At 39.9% G+C, this 24,047-nt stretch overlaps 1 protein-coding gene across 1 annotated transcript in view; it reads right to left on the bottom strand.

The window, feature by feature from the left end:
• LMO7 (LIM domain 7) overlaps positions 1-23,431 on the bottom strand; it is a 133,431-nt gene extending 110,000 nt beyond the window's left edge. The window contains exon 1 of the mRNA XM_030463413.1: positions 23,262-23,431. Within this exon, the coding sequence (XP_030319273.1) occupies positions 23,262-23,330 (69 nt within the window). The 5' untranslated portion in view covers positions 23,331-23,431. The remainder of the gene's footprint in view (positions 1-23,261) is intronic.
• Positions 23,432-24,047: the final 616 nt, after the last annotated feature.

Consider the following 24,047-nt stretch of genomic DNA (forward strand, 5'->3'; position numbering starts at 1 on the left):
ACCCACTTTTCTTTTTATGCCATTAGAAAATTCTATGCTGCTGAGAAAAAAATTCTTTTCCTAAAAAAAGTAAAGACAATGGTATATAAAATAATTTATCTATGTATGGCTGATAAATCTTTACTCAGAAAGACACTGACCTTAAGTGCTGTATAGAAAAAAAAAAAAGAGGTTCCAAGCTTTAGTGGGCTGGTTCACATATGCTCACATAACCTCCCCTAATGATACAGCCACAGTGATTAAAAACAGCCACACAAAGTGCCCACAAGAAAAGCAGTGATATGCAAGCAAACAAATTGTACCAGAAAAATGTTCTATCCAGAGCTATAAAAAGCAGTCTTGGAAGACTACTCTGATCCATTCATTTAGCAGGATTACACTTGTACTTTGTAACCTCAGAAAAGATGTACTTTTTGAATTATAAACAGATGTGTATATTTTGGACATTTTTGTCTCTCACTTAACTTCCTATTGTCTTTAAAATAATAATGTATCAAATGGAGTAATATTATCAGCAACCCATAGTTTCTCATCAGCAGATAATATCTATATCTATGTCCTGGAAGACAGTTTTCTTCCACCATAGGCAAGGTGCCTCAGGCATTTCAGGTTCCAGCCACAATGTTTTCTGTGATCAGCTGCCTTCCTGGGCATGCAGACTTCAAGAATGTCTGAAGTTTTGCCTAGCAACCAAGACAAAGCATAGAGTGCCTCTAATTTCAAAATTTTCCTCCATACATATTGCATGAAGTTCCCACGATCTCTGCTGCTTGATCCGATACATGATTACCATTTCCACATGAAATTTTTTACCATTTACAGCTTATTAGAGCAGCTTAAGATACCATAGCAAAACCATAGCAAAAACAAAACCGGGAAGTGCTTTTAACATTAGGTCACTGCTTTATCAAAGCAGAATTATGGGTTTAGGGTTTTTTTTATTTGAAATTCCAGAGAGAAAGGAATGGTACTTTGCATCATCAATGTTATTTCCTATGCAAGATTTAATTTTGTTTGGGGGCATCACAAAACTACGTATATTATTGGACACACATCCTATTAAATATTTTCTGTTCAGACAAGAAAAGTTGGATGTAACTTCAGCTTGAAGCACTCAAACACTACTTGTACAACATTTAGAGACAAATACAGAATTATCCCACTGAGTTAAAACTCAGTTGTCCACCTGTACCACGTATGTCAGTGTGTTGACAGGATGGGGAGGGAGGATACCAGCACTTTCACATTTAGAGTAGAAGAGTTCCAGCCTTCTCTATAATTAAATGGTAAAAACACAGATAGGGAGAGCAACAAATCTTTTCACAAACAGTTCTCTTGCATCAGAAATTACGAGAGAAGAGAAATAGCACCCACCACTTCCTTCTGCCCTTTTTTTTTCTTTAGTACACTTTTTTTTTCTTTAGTATTTGTTTACTTAAATATTTCTTTGTGATATACATTAAGATAACCATGCAACCAGGAAAGCTGGATACAATTCTAACAAGTTAAATTCGAAGTGATATACAATGCTTTCTTAACTAAGGCATTTAACCACAAATACACCATTAAATACCCATGTAACTTATACCATCCAATGTTCTCCAGGACTGGTGTCTCAATTTAAGAGCTCACATTAATATTAGGTGTGAATTCACACAAAACCTGAGAGTTACTGCAAAACCAATCTCTCCTATCTCCTGACATATTGTGACCTCTGCTGTTATAAAGTGGAATTTATTTTGACAATTTTTTCTTTAAAACATTGTCTTCACCTGAATAAGAATTTCCATTATCTGCAACTATGCAGGGTAAAAATCTGACATGAAAATAATTTTTATTTTACATAGTGTCCAAACTTCTCTCCCTGCCCAGCTTCTACTCTTCAAGATCTTATCACCTTGTCCTTTATTGTGAGCTGCATAGTTCACTATTACATAAATACACATCCCCTGTTCTTCTAGCATCTGGATTCTACATGTTCTGCCGAACTATTCCAACATATTCTTTGACTGTGAATGAACTTTTAAGCTTTTTATGACAAATAAAAGAACAACCACTGAGCACCAATATATGGACTATCACTAAGCTGAAACTCTTCAAAAACTAGATTAGGTAGAGCCCTTTTTTTTTTTTTTTTTTTACTCTGTTACATTTTCACAACAAAAACATTTTACAGTAGACTTGAAAACCCTCTTAGTAATGTACTAAGTCTAGGACTCTATACTGAATTTTGATAGCACTGATTAGTAAAGAAAAAATATCCTAAATACCCCATACGTTAATATCAGTGAAAGTAAATCTAAAGGAATTATGACTACACTGCCTGGCAAGATTTTAAAGGCAGCAAAACACCATTTTTTAAGTCACAGAGAGGGTGAAGGGTTGGGGGGAGGGTGGGTGGTGGGAGGAAGGAGGAAAGAGGGAGAAGCGAAACAAGGGGGTGTCAATCATGATGCTCTCCTAAACTTCTCTTTCCCTCCTGGATAAGAAGTCTCCTCTCAAACCCTGATCCTGAAGATTAAGGCATGGACCTTTACTGTACTTATCACAAATGCTCAAAGAGCCTTTGCTCTTCCTTTCCCATCATAACGCCTGACACATTTCAAAATAAAACTGCATCTACAGCTTGCATTATTTCTGCCAGCCTTCCTGATTTCCCATGGCTTCGGAGATGATAATAAAGTGTTTGATCAAATATTTATAAACACTGTGAATCTAAGACTGTATTCCCAGTTCACTAACACTTTTGGCTATGGAACAGAAAGACAGCAGTACAGTGCCCAACAAGTGTTTTTAGCACCAAATGCTCTTTTTTTTTTTTTCATGTTTAACTAGGAAAGGGACCCTAATATCAAATCACTCTTTGCCTACCTCTTTTAGAGCTAGATGCGGGAAATAATCTTGTTCAGTTCTTTGGCAGTACTAAAATTAATGTGTTGTGGTTTTGTTTTGTTTTAAATTGTTATGCATGTAACTACTCTGTTTTCAGCTTCGTGCATATAGCCTAGTGATACACTTTTCTTAATCATTTAAGATGACACTGTTGGGACAAAGATATGAAAGTTTGCCATAATTCCTTTATTGGATTGAAATCAGGAAATGCCACTGTCTAAGAGGAATAAAATCACTGGATCTTAAAGGATCTGCAACTACAACTACCAACCACGCAGTCACTAAAGCAGCACAGCACCTCATACCATTGCACAGATATCCAGGTAACAGCCTGTTACACACATAAACACCACTCCAGTAACTATGCTCATGTGTTTTCTTTTGCCTCCAGTCTCAATCATTATCTGCTTGGAACTAAACCAGAAAGACCCCCAGAAAACATTAATGCAGCTGCAGTAATGAACACCTAGTTAGTCTGTCAGCAAGGATGCCAAGCAATGGGTTATACAAAATACCACAAGTGTCCTGTAGGTTTTAACATTGCAATTGGTATTTTAAAATGTGGAACCACTTTAAATAAGGCATGTGAAGACAGCTCAATTTCCTACTCTTTTTTTTTAAAAAAAAAAAAGACAACAGTTTTGCATGATGTAAGGAGCAAACCCTACTTTTGCTGTCTGTGTATAGAGACTATTCAACACTTGCAATTGGGCTCAAAACTGTATTTATTATTTTAAAGGCTATTATGGAATCTGGTAGGTGCTAAATCAAATCAGTTTAGGTTTGTATTCTATTAAAAATGTGGTAAGAAACTGAGTAGCCTAAATCAAACAATAGTATGATTAAACAGAAACTCCTTGAGGAACCAATTAGCAAAACCATAAGTGAACAAAATTCACACAGCTAGCACAATAAAAAGAGTCAGGCAAGTTAAAGTGAAAAAGAAACTTAAGGCAAAATGTAGAAGAAATTTTATGGCCATACTAGAAGAAAAAGCCAGGGCAGATTTGGTATGAAGAAGGTGAATAAACAGTTAATGATGGGATGGCTCCAATTCTTCAAAGAGGTGTGGGACTGGGGAAAAAAAAGAACCACTGAGAGTAGAAGTATTGAATATGGCAAAGTGTGGAAGAATTTGCTTCATTAAAATTATTTTGGGTTCTAGAACATGCTCTAAGCTCTACTCAAAGGGTTGGATAAGTCTCACTAACTGAATAAATAAAAGAAAAATGTCATTTACAGGTGTGATCACACAAGAAGAAAACAGAATAAGATTGAGAAAAACATTTAGACTAATCTCCCAAACTTCAGTTTCTAGGAGGTTATTAAATATTCCTGATTCTCCTGCAGCAAGGCAGAGCTGTTTGGAAGGGAGACAACACTTTGGTTTGAAAAGCCTCATACAAATGTGGTGGGTGGGGTTCCTTGCTTTGGCAAAAAGTAACTGGTCAGATACACAAGAAAAGCAGCAAGTGGGCTACAGATGCATTTAAGTTCTGCAGCCGGCAAAAAGCCTTGCTTTTTGATTTAGACAGAGACCAGGGGTGGAAATAATGTCTAGGTAAGGAGATTAAAAGGCCATTATGCAAGAGTAGAAGGATGACCACACATGTAAAGAACACATTTCAGAAATGCAACACAGACTAAATTGTGTACTAAGCTGCACCCAAGAGAAGTTACCTCAAACTCCAGGACTCTTAACATATTCCTACGTCCTGGACTACAACTGTGTTATTTATCAAAACAAACTGAGATGTTGCATGAGGGCTATGGGGGGGAGGTGAGAATTTGCTGTTCTAGTACTGAATTTGAGCAGTCATCTAAAGATGAATAAGGAAAAAATTCAGTGCTTAGTTACAATATCTTATTCTTAAAACAGAGCAACCAAACACAAAAAATAAGATATTCCTGTACATCTCAAAACAATGTTTTTGTTTTGTTTTGTTTTTACAACAGACTTGGCATCAGCTTGTAGTCAGTAACCCCTACATCATCGTATGCAGCCCCACTGCCTTAAGTCGTTACTCACCAGTTTGTACCAGTGCAATAGTTGTCCTGCTCTTAAGTTTTATACATGCTATTGCACATGCTATATGTACATGCTATTGTACATGTCACATGCAGAAAAGAGGCTTCGGACTAATAAGGACTAACTGGATGAAAGAAATTATTATTATAAGGAATAGATGAGATTGAGAAGAAACTCCTTTTACAAGTTTATCACAGCAAAAATGTTGGTAATTTGTTTAATTTACAGCAAAGAAAATCAGGGAGCAATTTGAGAAGAGAGATTAGCCATAAGATTTATGTACCATAGAAGCCTTCACCACTTTTTAAAAGGTAAAAAAAATATATATGCCAGGAATGGTACAGGTTTAAGAATATCCGGTCTTACGAAAGAGTAGTCATGAACTACGTGACCTCAGAGCTCCTTCCAGCCACATATGCAATTTCCACATGAAAGAGCTTGTTACTCAGTCTCATCATCTGAATACCAAACCAAGAAAAAACCCTTCTTAGTTAAGCATGTATGCATCTGCAGGATTTAGGGCATAAGATAGAACAAAGTGAGTTTCAGGGGGAGTTTTGGTGTTCTTTTGGAAATGAGGTACTTCACAGCAACTGCTCAAAACACAAGACAACTTAGACACAAAAATGCCCACACACAACTCAGTTTATTTTAGGATATGTACTCTAAGTGTCAAGTCAGAAATTCAAATGCCTACTATGCCCCGACATCATTAAACCAACAAAAAAGAACTGTATAATCATGGTTGGGGGGACAGAAACAAGTGCTCCCCACCGAGTAAATGTAATTACTCGGATCTGGATAATTACCGTCTCTAAAGATGCACAGTTTAAGTGACACACTACCATGTATAACTCGAACATCAGACTAATGTTCCAGTCAAAGTTGCATATGGAACTATAATTTATTAGAATTTAAAGGCTAAGGTACTGGTTGCATCCAGTTTATGCAGTCTAATAAATTCTGAGCTCAAAATAAATTCCTCTTCATGGCCTGTTAATTCTCATCACTTGCTGGGAGTGGTGGGAGAAGGAACTGACTGTTCTTTACAGTGTTATTAATAACACATAGCTTAGAGAAGCTCTTGGTGGTCCAGATTTGCTCCTCAACTGGCCTGCTGCCCTGGAACCATTGGAGATGCCTGCAGAGTAATGGGAAAAACTCAGTATGGTGGTGCTGAGGATGCCCATGGTGGTAATTTCTACATCTCCACAGGGGCTACGTGACTCTTTCAGATAATAACAAAATAAATAAAATTCTGGTTTCCTTTCTGTGGTGAAGGGGTGTCTTGATCTGACAAAATATAACTGATCTCTAAACTGAAGGACAAGGAGCTCTCCCCAAGCACCCTCAATGACAGAGTTATGTGGGAATGAGGCAGGTACCAGCAGAGAGAATTTGTACAGCTACTGAATGTTTGCTTTGAAGAACATCCAGAAACCACATTAAAAAAATAACAGGAACGTATTTTTTGGAAGGGAATGTTCAAAGTAAAAACAGGTCTGGACTTCATTACAGGTCAAAAGTGCTACATGAATTCACCTGCTCAAGGCATCATTTTTGTCACACACTTTTTTTTAAAAAACAACAACAAAAAAAAGGTCAGGTTTTTGCCACCTCAAGGAAAAAGATACAAAATCTCTTTCAAGTTCACTGTCAGAGGAAGTAACAGAAGAAATGCAGGGGGAAAAAAAAAAAAAAGGAGAATCCTAAAATATATGATGTTCATGTTTGCATTGGAGAAATGAGGATAAAAGATGTGAACAATTACTTTTGTTGTCTGCCTCATCCCCTGCCAGCAAGCCCAAACACCTTTAAAAAAAGTACAATAAAACAATTCTGAAGCTTGCATTCAGCATAATTTGAAAACTTCTTATAGTGGAATTGCCTTTATAAACACTGCATTGGTAAACTGAGAAACTCTGCAAAATAACTTCTGCATTGATGGAAAGTCACAGTATGCTGCAATTGAAAAAAATGTTACTTTAATCAATTCTGAAAACTTTGGACAAGGTGAAACTGGATTAAGCAGTAAACATTTTTCTGGCTAATTAAAGGCTGAAGAAATTTGTGATACCAACATTTCTGCTAAAAATTTTTTTTTAAAAGTCCTCTGGCAGAAAAATCTTTGTAGCTTTTTAATGTAAAGCAACTTTGCAAACCTGTAAAGACTGATGTGCTACTGGAAAAACCCATCGCAGTGTTCAGAAAACAACTGACAAAAAACCATCAGCTCCAGTCCTTTTGTGTGTTTTCGTTCTGTGTTTTTCCATATAAGTGAAATATTTGTGAAATTCATAGCATCTGAATACCAAATACACACTTTTCAAAATAACACTGTGAGGGCTATTTTAAGATGTTGGAATGTCATTAATTTGTGCCCCTTAGCTCAGCAATTTGTAAATGATTAGCTCTAGAGCACCAAAACAAAGTAAAGTCTGTCTAAGCCCATTTCACCTGACTGCTAGCATTTAACTTAGACAGTTTCATGTTTTAATGCCAAAACCTGGCAGATGCTATTTATTGTGCAATTGAAAACGAAGCCTGATGTTTTAATGTTTTACTTATTATCAGGAAAACAATTTATTAAATTTTTTTAATTGGGTTTTTTTAAAGCCTAAAGCCTGACCCTTTCCATTTTCCAAGACTTCAAACAAGTTCTGCTGGGAACGAAGCCCCTGAGGAGCAAGTTTAAGTTGAGGTGCCACTGTCAAACCCTTGTCCTATAGTGACAAGTAGAGGAGGAGGGAAATAATATGATTAAGCACAATGCTATTTAAATACCTATTTTTTTTGTTCCATCACAGGAGGCTGCCCGAAGGGTTACATGACTGCAGCAGCTTTGTGGCTCTGGTCTCTGGAAAAGCCTTAAACTCTCATGGGGTCACAAAGCTGCCCAAACAAAGGTAAAAATGAAATTATATGGGGAAAAGTGAGGAGATCCAGAAATATTACCAAAGTTTGACTTTAGGAGAGGAGCTCTCCTGACAGAAAGCCACTTTGAATGAGGCACCAGACACTACTTTGTGTTTGTTTGTTTTTTAAATCCTTGAAAGAGAACACACCTACCACTCCTTTTTTTCATCATGAGCAATTAATTCGAAGTCAAAGCTTTGGTCTGAAGCTTAAGGCCTTTTATTTTATTTTATTTAGTTCTGGGCTAGCCTTTAAGGAGCAGTAAGGGAGGTTTAAAATTGGCAACATCATTGGCAACATACAAATTACCTGCTTTTAGGCACTTATGGACTACGCTTGTTTCAAGTTCTTCAGGTTTCAGAAAAAATCTGGACTTCAAAAATTCCCTACTGTAATTAATGCTTTGCTCTAACTTGACTTTAAATGAATTTAATCACTATGAGAGAGCATCTGAAAAAAAAAAAAAATCAGCATCATCTGATACTTTAAAATGGTATCCTCAGTTTAAGTCACAGAATCTTCCTGCTAGGTTTCAAGAAAGAAAAAAATAAGTAGTGATCACGCTGACACAATTCTGGGACTGGGTAAGAAGAGGGACTGGAGGCTGACAAGTAGTGGTGAGTGGTCCTGCTGTACAGTTCCCTTCTGCCTACCTCGTCCTCCCCTTCCCCCCCCTCTGGTGGAGGTATCTGTCCTCACTGACAGAGAGGACACAGGGCTTCTGTGGCTTCCACCACCCCTAATCCAAACAGTTCAGTCAGATAACTTTAATTCGCATGTAAACGAAAATCACATTTTTAATAATTCTACAATTACTCTGCATCGTTATTCAACAGGATGCAGGAGCCAAAGGAACATACCAGGGAATATAAGTTTTGAGGAAAGATGATCTAGATTTCTCCACATTTGATAAAGAGAAAGAAAATTTAAGCATTCAATTCCTACCTTTAAAAAAACAAAATTAAAAAGAACTAATTTTTTATTTTGAGCAGTTATCTGCAAATTTTGCAAGTTCTTACTCACTTCAAAGAAATTATAATGCAGAAGGTATCACACTGAAACCATGCTAGATCATTTCCCTAACTTCAGGTAAAGTATTTCAAGTTTCTCTTCCCCATCAACTGTTTTTATCCCCAGTTGCAAACATCTTTTCTGTATTTTGTGCGTTAAAAAAAAGTTAAATAAAATTCAAATACACAGGCAGACTATTGTAGCAGCTTTGAACAGAGATCATAGAATCATAGAATCATAGAATTGGCTGGGTTGGAAGGGACCTCAGAGATCATCGAGTCCAACCCTTGAACCACTGTTGCGGTTGCTAGACCATGGCACTGAGTGCCACATCCAGTCTTTTTTTAAATATCTCCAGGGACGGAGAATCCACCACTTCAGTGGGCAGCCCATTCCAATGACGGATCACTCTTTCCATAAAGAAATTCTTTCTAATATCTAACCTAAACTTCCCCTGGCACAACTTAAGTCCATGCCCTCTTGTCTTGTTGAAAGTCGTTTGGTAAAAGAGCCCAACCCCCACCTGGCTACAGCCTCCTTTCAGGTAGTTGTAGACAGCGATGAGGTCTCCCCTGAGCCGCCTCTTCTTTAGGCTGAACAACCCCAGTTCTCTCAGCCTCTCCTCGTAGGGTCTATGCTCGAGTCCCTTCACCAGCCTGGTTGCCCTCCTTTGGACCTGCTCCAGGACCTCGATATCCTTCCTGAACTGTGGGGCCCAGAACTGGACACAGTACTCAAGGTGTGGCCTCACGAGGGCTGAGTACAGGGGCAGAATCACTTCCTTGGACCTGCTGGCAATGCTGTTTCGGATACAGGCCAGGATGCCATTGGCTTTCTTGGCCACCTGGGCACACTGCTGGCTCATGTTCCTGTTCACCTCAGCTGGGCAAACTTCTACGATGAGAACCACCAAAGTAATCAGATTGCTTAACATCCTATGCAAATTATTCAGATCCACCAGCAAACAGACAAATGGAAATGAGCAAAAAGCAGCAATATTCATAGAATCATAGAATTGGCTGGGTTGGAAGGGACCTCAGAGATCATCGAGTCCAACCCTTGAACCACCATTGCGGTTGCTAGACCATGGCACTGAGTGCCACATCCAGTCTCTTTTTAAATATCTCCAGGGACAGAGAATCCACTACTTCACTGGGCAGCCCATTCCAATGCCTATTGTAATTCAGCACGATGCTAAATTTAATAAAAATATCTCTAAAGTAAACTGACAGGAGATAGAAAGCAAGCCAAACTTTTGAGACTGAAGCATGAGTTACAGCAGAAGATCCACATGATGATATTCAAAACAGAAAAAAACACTCCACAGACTGCTTCTGTTTGTTTGTTTGTTTTTCTTATCTGGAACAAAGAATATTTACCTGCTCCTGAAAAAGAACAAAGCAAAACACCAAAACAACCCCCACAAAACTTCTTCCAGCCACAAGTACATCTTGATGTTGTTGGGGCAGACATATAGTACTAACCACCTTGAACCTTCTCCCCACAATCTTAATCTTCTGCTAAACAAATATTAATAACTGAAAAGCACACAAAGTGATTTTACTAGAGAGGGTAATTAACAATTTTGGCTTAGCAGCTGATTTTTAGTTGGCGTTAAACCAACAGGACTTTAAAAGAACTATTACACACGGATAAGATTCTGAATAACCTTGTGAGTTACTAGTTGGCAGTTTGATGAGGCCCTCAGACTTCAAAGGACTCTTTTTTAAGAAAACGGGACAAAAGGCACAGAGGTCTTTATCATCATTTATGATAAATAAGATAGACAAATCCAGTGCATACTAGAAGGCTGACGTAAGGAAAAATCTGAACTTTGCATGAGCTTCATCAGCATTTTAGGAGCCCTGAATTAGAAGATGACGGTAATTTGGAAAGGCAATACCAAACAGTCCAGTAGCACACAAGAACCTAGATAAAAACTTTCTGCTACTTTGCTATCAGCAGATGTGTGTGGGAGGACACACCACCAGACTCCCGTGGAACCCGTGTCCAAGAATTTAGTAACAATTTTAAGTGAACTAATCCCACCCTGGACACATAAAGCTAAAACTCCCTTGGTTTTCTACTGCTCAGCACTAATGATTCCTATTCCCCTAGCCATGAATAGGCAGGCAAAACTGATTATCCCTACAGTCAGCATTAGAAGCATTGCATGTTAAGGTCTAATCCCTAAACACACACACTGCTGACTATTAGGCCATGTAGAAACATAAGGATCTCCCCCTCACTGATGAAAACTCAGCAATGACATACGGCTTAAATTAACGTAGTGTGAAATGAAAAGTACAAACCTCTAAGTGGAAAGCTGCCTAATGTAATTTTCACCATTAACATTTAATTTAAGAAGCAGATCAAAGAAGTGCATCATTTACATTTTCAAACATTAAGTTTTAAAGATCAAAGACCTCTCGTATTTTCAGACTGCATCTCTGTGAGTAACTTGGTTAGAGTAATGAATCTATGCAGAGGGAGAACATGAGCTGCTTGTTTGCTCCATGCAGCAGTTTCCCCATCGTCTGAGACTGAAGCAAGTACTATCTGCATCAAGGATCATCAACAAGCAGTCCCTGACACTACCTATAAATAGAAAAAAGGTCCTTTGGGATCTAAAATAGTATTATACCAATTTTTTTGACTGCTGGAGAATTCTCCCCCTGAAACCAGCAACTGCTGCAGAGATTTTTCACGACTCCAGCCTGACAGCTATGATTTACAGTGCTAACACGATGTTCCAGAGGGTCATTAATGACTTCACTTCATTGTGGTGTTTAACCAAAACCATGTTTTCATGACAGTATTACAGCCTAATTATGCCAAAAGTTTAACAGAGAGAAGTGCACTATATAAATATTCCAAAACGTCAGTTTAACTCTATGCAGAAACGAACTATCAGCAGCAAAAGTGATGTTTTAATGACCACTGGGATTTGCTGCAACAGCCTCTGGTCAAGTTCAGTGTAAAGTAGAAAAAGAGTCCTGGCATTTATATTCAGGAAACAATCAAACCTTTAGTTCATGCTTTAAGACTGCTGATGCTTGCTTCCGAGTGCATCCCAAAAAAACTAGCTTCAAATTCAAAATTAAATCCAGATTTTCTCAGCAGAAAACCACTGAATATTTCTGTTACAAAACCTATGCTAAAATAAAAGATAATCATGTAATCTGGACCAGTAAACAACAGCTGCTCAAGAAAGTTAAGAAGGTGGTCACAACTTCTCTTACTATGTTGAGCAGTGTGACAACACCACACATGCAATGCTCAACAATATTTGGCACCTGATTGCTGGTGTTACAGTAACAGTCAATCCCCAGAATCCTTCTTATTGTATGTTAAAATCCTCAATACATCATGCTACCTATCAGATTGACCCAACCACAGGATGGAACTTTTTCTGCATCTCCCTTATGTCACCTATTTCCCTTCTGAATCACAGAATTAAAAATATTTTTAAAGTAGAAGGGAGGGGGTATATAATGCTAATATTTACACAGATACTTTAATTCTTATATCACAGCATTACACACCTAATACAGGACAGAAAAATACATATGAAACCCACATACCTCTAGACATGAGAGGATTTCTCAAGATTCACAAGAGAAGCTTCTCTGACAGACAATTCTCATGGTAAAATGTTGCATTCTATAACTAAGACTACCAAGCTCTCAGAAAGATGAACTTTCATATACTTTTACAACAGTTGAGGAACATATATCTCATTAGTAGTCTGGGAAACAGTCTGCCTGACAGACTGGAGAAGTCTTATTTCATATGCAGTTTCATACTTCAATTCTTCTCCCACGGAATAGAAAGGTGAGCAGTATCCATGCTCCTTAAATAAAGGAAATGATGAGCTGTGTCTGGCTGCAATTGTCTTGTAGCATCCTAATCTCAAAATATGTTTATGTTGTATTATGCTGTAGAATATGTGGGCATTCCTGCCAGCCCTAAACCGGTTCACACGGATTTCTCTGACAGCAGCCGCACTGGTTCCAGTTCCCAGCTTACATCATGTAAGTAGACACAGCCAAAACACTTAAAGGTCTTGATGTGCATCTCTGTCCAAAATAAAAAAACACTGCATGCAATCCAAGCAACACGATACGCACCGGCAGATTAAAAAAAAAAAAAAAAGTTAAAATGGTTAAAAATTGGTGCATGTCACATCTACCTCCACTAGCAGTCTGCAGATGAGTGCTCCATCCCAAAGGGGAATACATAGCCCTTGCCTCAAGAAGAAATGAAGACACACAATCTTTACTCAAGTGAATAAGCACATGCTGAGGTTGAGATAAGAAGGATCTGAGGATCCAGATCTCTTCTTCATATCCTCTCCACCCAGGAGCAACATCTGTTAAATTGAGCCTGCACCATGTTCATCCATTCCCAGACTATGCAATAGCCCAGCTCAAGATGTGGCCAGTTACAGCTGCAGCACAGCTGGGTTAGTGATAACAGTCCAAGGAACAATAATTTTTAAAAATTTTAAAATTAAGACCAAGGTGAGGAAGGTTGGCATACCTTAAAAAACAGCCAAGACACACCAATATCCTTTCCATATTTGTCTCACCCATATCTGAAAGGCAGTGTGACAGTAGAGATGTCTTCTAACATGTGAGAGATGCCCTCCTCTATCCTACCCTCTCAGACTGATCACACAGGAAAAAGAAGGCAATCAGATGAATCATGGCTGGAAATCTGTATGGCTGGATCACATCTAACCCATTTCTGCACCAGACACAGGAAACCAAATTACTGCCAGCCTCCCAACCATGCTGGAAAATGCTGCTCCCATCTTACATGTTGTTACTGTGACCAGCAAATAGGGTGCTCCTAAAAGGCTTGCCCACATGCATAGACCAAAGCTTCTTGCCAAAATATGAGCACCTAGTACTTTGTATTCTCACAAAATTAACCATTATACTGAGAACTAGACATGATTTGTTGACGTTATTCTTAGTTATGACATATCCAAACAATATTTAGAAGAGCATTCACCTTTTTTTTTTTTTTGTTCTCCATAATTTTCAAGGAGAGAGAGTTTTCACAAGGAAACATCAAAGATAGCACTGGAAAATGGAATGCCACAAGATTTTAGTTGTCATGTTAAGAATAAAAAAAATTTAAGAAAAATTTAGGAATTCTTAGCTAAGAAAGGGAAGAAAAAAAAAGAACTGTAGGTACACACATGCATGCATTTTTCAGCCAAATCTAACAGTAAGCTCCCATGACCTATGGTGGGAAAGCAGATGAGATACTGATTTTACAAATATGCAATATTTGTATAATAATTACAAGTAATGTAGTAACACATTCAGAAATTTAGAAGAGCCTGAGACTGTATCCCCTCAATCTTTTAAATTAGGAAAACGCAAAACAAATGCAAAAAATATATACATTAAATTCTACAAAATTTCATAATTTAAATACTCACAAGGTAAGAAGTTCACTCCAGGAAGAAGAAAAAAAGTAGTTATTAACAGATAACCTTAGGAACACATTTCTCCTCTTCCCTCTCCAAGCTGCTCTCCTCTGTCATGACTCCACACAGCTCCCAGCCCCTTCTCCTGACACTTGACATGCAGAACTTCCTGGAGTATTTAACAATGCTCTCAAGTGAGATTACAGCCCATGTCTGTAGGGCCTACCCTAACGTCACAGAGGACTTTTGGATGTTATCAGGTGCATGAAAGCCAAGTCTTTAGTGAGCAGCCTAGTCTGTGCATCTTAATGGGGATTTGCCTTTGAAAAAAACTGACACGTAAGACTTGTAGCTGTGAAGCAATCCCTTCCTGAATAACCATTGAGTTGATGTTTATTATATCAGAGTTCTTTTTTTTTTCCTCCACAGCAACAGGCAAATGTCTGTGAAAGATATCCATCTGCAGCTCACACCACCCTCTTCACTCCATTTTCAGTCAGCCCAAATAAGAGCAGTTCTACACAACCTTTTTACTGAACACCAAAAACTTTCAAAGAAGATGCCCACCAATTTTGATTTTTTTTTATTTTTTTTTACACAAAGATAGAGAGCTTTGTAGTTTGTTAAGACAATTCATATTATTTTGTTACAACACTTTCATATGGGCAAAAGAATACAGTCTAATATATTTGACTGTATGTATCCTTTTTGCTCAGGATCACATTTTCAGGTGCATCAAAATAGGTGATTTTGTCAGTGGCAGAATTTAGGCAAGCAGAGCATGATGAGACAAGGAGGAAAAGAGATTATTTTTTTTTTGCCTAGAGTGGAAATGTAGTAATGGCTAGCTTTGTCCCCAGCTTCACCTTGACCTGGAATAGTATCTGAAGCACTTCAAGTCAATGCAACAGCTAATGCTAACAACTCTCCAAGAAAACCCCACAAATCAAACCACTCCTGTAGTGTCAAACCTGGATCTTTGGGGGTTTTTTTGTTTGTTTTTTTGTTTTGCTTTTTTCATCTTCTCCACAGCCTCTTTGACATGTGGCTTCATTTGCTTCTGTTCTTTATCACATTGTGATTTACTAGCTGACATGGTCATTTGACCATAAATAAACTCTCAGATCAAACTCCACAAGCTAGATTTTTCAAATTCCTTCCTGAGGGAAAAATAATACACAAATAAGAAACAGTGAAAGAGAAATATTCTTTCCAAGACAGAATTTGCAAATAACACTGGAGATTAGATCTAGGATTAGCCTGCACCCCTGAAGCACAGGTGATGATCACTGCAGGACTGTTGGGCCAGATGACCCAAAACCTCCAAAGGACCATTTCCCAACAAATGAAGACTCCAACAAGACACAAGGGCTGTTTCTGCCATAGCAGAAATAAGTGTATAAGCATATCAAATACTTTCAAATGCTTTGGCCCAGAAACTCCTGGAAAGGTTTCTATTCAAAGCAGCTCCAATTGTATTTACAAACCTTACGAAACTCATCCTGAAATTATGACTGGAAGCCAGCCATAATTCAGCTGTCCTGTTTATACCTTAACCCTAGGTACCAAACAAATGGCTCCCAGGTCATATAAGAGAGAGAGGTAGGCACCGAGCACAAGGAGGGGAGTTGAGAGGCTTCCAGGGATAGAGATGCCTTGTCTAAATTCAGGTGTCTTCACTAGCTCAGTTGCAACCCAACAGCTGCCACCAAAAGGCCAACTCTGCCATCATCACCTCTGTCCTGGAATGGGCACTGCTGCTCATCTCACCTTTTAGGAGCCAGCTAAGTACATAAGAGCACAAAACAGGCTGAGTCTCCATCATCAGATGAAACCCTTTTTTCCAAATCTGTGGAGGGTCAGACAAAAGTCACTGCCACCACAAAGGCAGCAGGAGAGGCTCATGCCAAGCACAGGAGTTTCAATGACACCTTGCTGTGATAACGGTCCAGAAGTAACACAAAACCACATAATTGTGCCCTAGGAAGGCAGCTTAGCCCAACAAATAATAATATCACTGTCTATGCTAATTTAATCAACCCCAACCCAGAAACACCTTTAAAGCTGTATTACATGACAATTATTTTGACTTTTTTGCCAACAAAGTAATAACTATTTCTCAGAGTTAGTATATAAGGTTTCTTTTCTAATAATAGTAATGATTCCATGCTGAATCACATCCAGAAACAGAGTTAGGACTTTCACATGAGCTGGTGTAAAAAAAATGTGCCAACACACCCAGCACTGGTGAAAATATAAAGCAAGTTTTATTATCCTCATGCCTGCCTACGATCTTCCCAGATGGTTTGTACCACAAATGCAAAAAACACCGTTAAAATTAAGTTTCTCTGTCCAGAGAAACACAAATTAAAGTTTCACAGCTAAATAACCAACATGAAGCTACCACACTGTGAGTCAGATCCATGTAGTTTTCTTTTTGTTGGAAAACAAAACAAATATTTACCACTATTCATAAACAATAAATTCACAACTGTTTGCAGAAGCTCACAGCATAGGGAACTAAATTACCCACTTTAAAGTAGCTTATTCACTACACTTTAGATTTTCACTTGGATTGACAGTATTCAGATATGTGAAAAACAGCAAAACCAAAACACTCCTCTGATGGTAATTTGGATAATATGTTAGGTGTGTCAAGAACACCTCGACCAGCAGAAACATTTCTAGTACACAGGGTCTAAGATCATGTGCTGTTTTTCATTAAATTGCTGAAATTGGAAAGCCCATTAAAAAAATTATAGTTAAGAGTTATGTCAGTCTCTTTAAGCAAAGAGAGCTTGGGGTTTTTATTTTGTTTAAAAAAAACCCAACCAAACAAAAAACACCACAGAAAACAACAACAAAAAAAATCAGTCTTCAAAAAAATCAAACAAACCCTCCTCCAGGAGTGAATAAAGTCTAAAGAGGAGTGGTAGGTACAAGAAACAGCTGGAACATATCTGGTTCCTACAATACAATAATACCCAAGTGTTTTCCAAAGCTCAGCAAGGTCACCATCTAACTTATTACACTCAAGTGCTCATTAAAATCTTTAAAAATTGGGAAAAAAAAAAAAAAAAAGGTGCTTGACAAAGAAAATCTGCTGAAAGTGAGTCTGTAGTAATGCATGGTGGTGGGGGAAGCATGGTGAACGTGAAAACCCCCATGTTACCTCCTTCCCAAACTACCAGAGGAAAATAATACATCAACTTCAGAAAACTGAAGAAAGGATCAAGTCATTAAAAAAAACCGAAACAAAAACAACCACACAAAAAAACCCCAAATCCAACCAACCAAGCAACCCAAACTAAAAGACAGGAGGGAAAGAACAGAAGTAACATTATGACTAACTGTAGTTGGTAACCATAAAATACAGAAGAAAAAAGTTAAATCTGACTTGTTTGTAGATCTTAAGCTGCAATGCATTTCCCCAGAATAGAAGACATACCCATTTCTATAGTCTACAAGTTAATTTTTCCTCTTAAAGTGCCTGCAGATGCTGCTTTCATGCGGAATTTTAAAACAACGCTCAAGACTACAAAGAAAAACCATCCACAATGGAAACTACACTGTGAACTCAGCTCAAAGCTATGCATGCCCATCACACAGGGCCGAATGAAGACAGACTTCAGGCATCTCTGAGAAATCCAAATATAGACTTATCTTAAAAACATATAAACCCACCTTGCAGAAACCAGGAAACAGATTTTTAATCTCAAGCAAAAATCAGTCCCTTTTTTCTCTCAGGCATGTCACCAAAAGCATCACAGATAACTTTCCTGAGGTCCTGAATAATGTTCAGCCAGATAAAACAGTTATTACTGTCACCCTCTACCTCCAAGATGGCTATTGCTTGTATCACTATTGCTACTGACGTTTTGCCATGGCCCTTTCATAGTCTGCAGCATGTGGAGAACATTATTTCTAGGATTTACATTCTCACAGTATTTATTTACCAGTGTGTACATTTCTGTATGAATTCATATTTCTGTATTAATTGGATACACTTAGATTTACTCCATGGAAGGGCTCACAGCTACACACAATCTTGAAATACTGATGCATACACCTAAAGGCGGGTTAAATATATCTCATATGTGAGCCAGGACTTTGGCAGTAATGCTGTAAGAAGTTCTCCAGACACCAGCCCACCCAGGTTTTATTACTTGACATAATTACCCAGTATTAGACATGGTTTAAGAAACGCAATATATAGATTTTGCCTTTTCATTCACACAGTTTTCATTCTGACACAATCCAGCCCATCAGCTGGCGCCCTCCAAACTATCCAAGAATACCTTGCCCAAAACTAAGAAAAACCTTTTTGTAATTATTAGTTAAACTGAAATAAAGGTACCTACTAAAAGAGGATTTGAACTATAAGATGAGCTTTCCATATCTATGGTTATTCCTCCCATCTGCCATACCAGACTGTATGCATTACATTCATGCTTGGGGGAAAAACAAAACAAAATAATCACTGAGGTAAGATCTCTATGCAAATACATGGAAAACACTGCTGCTAGACCTCTTGCTGCATTTGCAGAAGCCATAAAAATATACAGTAGAAATGCAGATTTCAAACAGTCTCAACAAATAGAAACATTTGGTGACCACATGTCAGAGACCATTTACTGCATTTGATTGCTGCACTGTTGGTCCAAACCAAAAGATTTCAATAAGTAGTCCTGAAGGCTCTCAAGTTTTATCCTCAAAACGACTCTTTCAACCAAGCTAGTCTGCAAATCTGCTTTTTTAATCTTCTGAGCAGTCAGAAGAGGTGGGGAGGGGTGGGGGGGTGCCTGTGTGTGGGTATACGCACATTTGCTTTTTCTGGAAAGAGAGAAAACCAAAAGCCACCAAATAATTTTCCAACATCCAAAATGTATCAGCTCTGAAAAGCACACTGTAACACAATAATAAATGAAGTCATAAGCACACACAAGAGCACGCAGACAAATGAGGCTATTGCACTACCTCCTTAATGCCTGTGGCAGACACGAGCAGCACAGATATCTTCAGTTGCCCTCCAGCCATCCTGGACTCCATGCAGTCCTCTATTGCCGCCTATCAAAACCAACATAAAAACTTTTACCTTGCTACAGAAACCCTAAGAGTGAAATGCCTCTCTCCATCAACACTGGGTAGTGTTGGCACTATGAAGGCCTTCCCGCCTTGCACGTGGTGTCTCTGCACAAGGAACAGTCCCAGGATTACAGGGCCCTGCTTGCAAAACTGGGCCCATTGGCCTTGACGTCAATATAAAATTAAATTATTGGCTTCCAGAATATCCAACTTCAACAACACTAAATCACGAGGGGGAGAAATTCAGGTCCCGAGAGGCCCTGTAATCACTTGAAACATCAAGAATCACTTGGCCCTACACCTATTTTTCACTTCAGTGGATTTGTCAAGGTTGCTCCATGTGCTTTCCTACAGCTTGGAAGCTTCACTCCAACAATTCATTCAGGCACACGCTCACTGCCCACCCACCCTCCCTCAGACAGGATCTGTACCTTCAGCTGCTTTCAGAGCAGGGGGGGGGGGAATATCCAAGCCTTATTTGCCTCAGGGCACTCTAACTAAAGATTTACAGACTTTGTGGGTCAGGTTTCAAGTTGCTTTAACAATTTCAAACCAAAGACATTTACCTGAGGATTAGGGTTCATTTAAGACACAGAACATGAATCAAAAGCAGAGGGGTTTTATAAGAAAACAGCACACACTCTCCTCTTGAACTTTTGGAGGGGCATCACCACTAAAATAGGGAAAAGGTGTTTTGGAAGAGAGGGACCATGTCTCCCCTTCACACACAAGGATGAATTTCATGGTGGAGGGGAAGAGGCAGACCGGCCTCCCACATCTTGAAGCAGGAAAACAGACACAGCAGTCTGGGATATTTAATAGCTGGGGGAAAAATGCTTTGGTTTTGAGGAACAGCTTTTGGCTTGCTTATGTTATAATATGGAACAGAACACAGTAAAATAATTTTAACCCAGCTATTTCTAGCTTTGGCAACACAGCTCCACCTTAGAGAAACTATTTCTAAGTTGTGCTGTTTCAGTGTTTTATTCTAGTCTCAGTACACAGCATCTGCCCAGATGAGGTGCTAGGTAAAGGCTGAACTGCATGTGAGTTTGGCCAGCACAAGTTGTTACTAGCAGAGCACGTAAGAGTCCAGAAAGTCCTAAATGCAAGAGCTCAAGACCACTAATCAGTGCTGTGCTTTCTATAAGGAACACCTGAAAGAATCTGAGTTTTGCACAGAAAGTAACTATTCTTTCCCCAAAAGAAGTAGATGTCCTCAACAGCCAGTTCTTCCAGTGTGACCATCTTTAGCTAGAATAAACTATACAGAGACAATCAACATCTCTCCTTGCTCAGTTCACCACAGCACACAAAATCTATTTTACAAGAGGCTGGGGACTACTCTTGTAGAGGTCTTTGCATGGTAAAGACTACAGACCTGCCTTGCCTGCATTATCATAAAATATGCCTCAACATGAATCTGAACTAGAGAACAAAGTCTTCATTAACTAACACCAGATACCAGATGCTATTTTTTGTTATTACTTTTAATCAAGTTGTTCGTTGCTGCATTTTTATAGCGTAAGAACTAAAATCAAATGTTTTGTCCCCCACCAGCCAGTAGCTGCTGTACAACATGGAGGCTCCATCTGGGAGGAGCAGAAGAGGGACTTGACTAAGACACAGTTTGCTTTCACCAAAAGCATCAAGGGTAGATGGCAGTCAAAGTAAAAGGTTTCAGTGTTTTGGAGTGGTTTGGTTTTTTTCTCCCTGAGATTTGACAAATACAGCTGCCCTCTCCCATTACTAAAAGTCCTCAGCATCAGGTTTGAGCTCAGGCTGTCTGAAAAGTTGTTTTTTTTTAAATCCCAGACTCCAAAAGGCTCTAAATTGAAACATAGAAAACATTAACACAGATTTCATTAACAAAGGAAAATATTAACAGTTTGAATCTTGTTCTTTTAAATATATAGTAGCTAATGTTTGTATGCTTTTATCTTCCTCTAGTGTTAGGGGATGCTGGCACACAAAACCTTACCAAAACATAAGAACTTCAAGTTCATAAATATTTGGGTATCTGCCACATCTTCAAAACTAATTGCTTAATCATTAGGGCTCACCAAGCTTCACTCTCAGTAATGTACACACTGCTGCATTTCATCAAGATACACAAATGTTTGAGACATGTCTCATTACTCCAAAAATACATTTTTTTCTTTTCATACAACAGAAACGATTGATCTTCACTTTTTAATACATCTGGTTTTAAAGAGCAGAGAAATACAATGGACTCTCTGAAATGCAAACCTCATTTCATAGGGAAATAAATATTTACATTTCCCTTCAACATTACAGAATGCTTAACATCCTGTTTATCAATACCTTCAGGTTTTTAAGTTACTGTATTTAAAGTTAAACATTTCTTGAAGGGGTAAGTTTAAAAGTTACTTTAAAATGAAAGCAACTTTCACATATAAGAAACAAAGTATAGCCACACAAATTAGATGTGGAAGGGGGGAAACTGAACATATATATGATTTTTCCACTATACAAACAGTGTATGCTTTGCACTTACATTGCTTTGGTAGTGCTCCCATGTGCAGGAGCAAAAACAGGCAAAGAGGGAGCCCCTTGTAGGAATGGTACAACCAGCTGGTACCAAATGAAAAACAGTAATTGCAAAAGAAAAAAAAAATCCCCCAAACCTTACAGCAGGATTTGAAAGACTGTATAGCATCACCACAATTAAACTATTTAAAATAAGCTTCATCAATTTAAAGAAAGCAATGCAAGAAATGTATACATGGGAGGAATGAATGCCTTTGCTACGCCAACTCACGTTTAGCTCCTACTAAACTGACACTTAAGCAACTCAGGACTGCATTAATTACCCACATTGATGGATGGTACTTACAAAATTGACACTTGTGGAAACAATTTGCGATATCCTCACCTACAGCTCTCTCAGTTCAAAATTCTCAATAGATTTTAAGCACTAGATGTCATTGTTTTACAGAGGAACAAAGAAGCCTGGACCCTGTTCTTTGACAAGCTTACAAGGATGAGGAGAAAAAAGTAACAAACACCCTTCTTTGAACATTTACTCTTTCAAAAGTTACTTCTGTTGTCAGAAATGATGTCCCAGTATCAGCTCAAGTAACTGGGTGCCAAGAAATAAGCTATGCTAAAATCCATACGAAGCGGCACACCAAGGCTCCTTTTCAGAAGCACACCGTACCCTTAAGTGAGGCTGTTTCTAATGTTTCTCCAGACTCCTTCCATGTCACCAGCTCCGGGTGCCCAGCCACATGCTGCCCGGGCTGCTTTCACACCTACACACACACTCAGGTACACACCACTGAGCACAACCTCTCGCCCCACGCGTTCGCATACACCCCGCCAGCGGGTTTTCATGCTACGACTAACGAAAACAGATATTTACATCAAGCACGATGTCTAGTCAGACACTGATATTTAAAAATAGAAAAGCAAATGAGCCTAATTTCAGGTTACTCTCTGTCTCGAACTCTTTTGAGACAGGAAGAAGAGCGCCTTTAATTCAGACTGTCTCAGAGCAAGCGCTAAAGAAGCAATTTACAAGATGGCAAGAAATTACAAGCCTTAATTACAGGAGGGCAGCTCTACCAGCCTTTAATTTGGATTTTGGGGAGGGGGGCGTTGGCGATACTGCAAAGACAGATCTCTACAAGTCTTCACGATACCTTCTAAAAATAGCAGCCCCGTAGCTGCTGACAAAGAAACAAAGTTCGGGAACCGCGTCCCGAGCAGCTCCCGCCCGACGGCGAGGGGCGCCCCTGGGCCGCTCAGGGGGTACAGCGAGCCCCCGGCGTGCACTGGAGGAGAGGGGAGAGGGAAGTCCCCGCAGTTCCTACAGGAAGGGGACCGAGGGGTGACACAGAAGAGGACCGAGCGGCGCCTCACCTCTACCCATCGCCGAGCCTCGGCGAACGCCGCCTGGCAGTCGCACTCCGTGTCCTCTCTCCCCTCCATTGCCGGCAGTCCGTCGGTCGGTGGGTCAGTCGGTTCAAAGGAGTGAGTGAACGGTGCAGCGAGCAGCCGGTGCTCCGGCGGGCTGGGGGTGCAGGGAGCAGCCGCTGTCATTCAGCTGCCTCCTTTTAACGCTGCCCGCGCCGTCTCCTCCTCCCTCCCCCTCCGCCTCCTCCCCGTGGAGCTGCCCCTCCCGGGAGCTCAGCGACCGCAAGAATTTGAAGGAGCCGATGGTTGTAAAGCAACTCCGCGCCCCCCTCCTTCTCTCCCCCACCCGGGATAGGGGGGCAGCCGGACGCCCCGGAGGGGCTGCACCCCCCGCGGCGGCGGTGTCGGCGGCGGCTCCGTCCCCCCCCCCTCCGCCCTCCTGCCCGGTGGAGGCCGCCCCCGGCGGCTCCCGCCCCGCCGCATACCACGAATAGCTGGGGACAATCGCACCTTTCAGGGCTGGCCACCTCCGTCCCGGCCCCCGGCACCTGCCGCCCCCCACACCGCACCGCCCCGGCCGGCTGGGACTGCCCTGCGGGCCACCTCCTCCCTCCGGCGGGGCAGCGGGAGAGAGAACTGGTCCCGGGCCGGCTTCCCTCCCCTCCTCACCGGCCCGTCTGTCCTTGCAGACATCGACAGAGCCGGGTGCAGGGGAGATGGTGGGGGTAGGAACGGCTCCACGCTCTTCTGCAGCGTTGTCCCGGCTAGGGACGAGGTTAGGGGCCATTTCCA

Source organism: Calypte anna, chromosome 1 (assembly GCF_003957555.1).
Source record: "Calypte anna isolate BGI_N300 chromosome 1, bCalAnn1_v1.p, whole genome shotgun sequence".
Taxonomy (NCBI): Eukaryota; Metazoa; Chordata; class Aves; order Apodiformes; family Trochilidae; genus Calypte; species Calypte anna.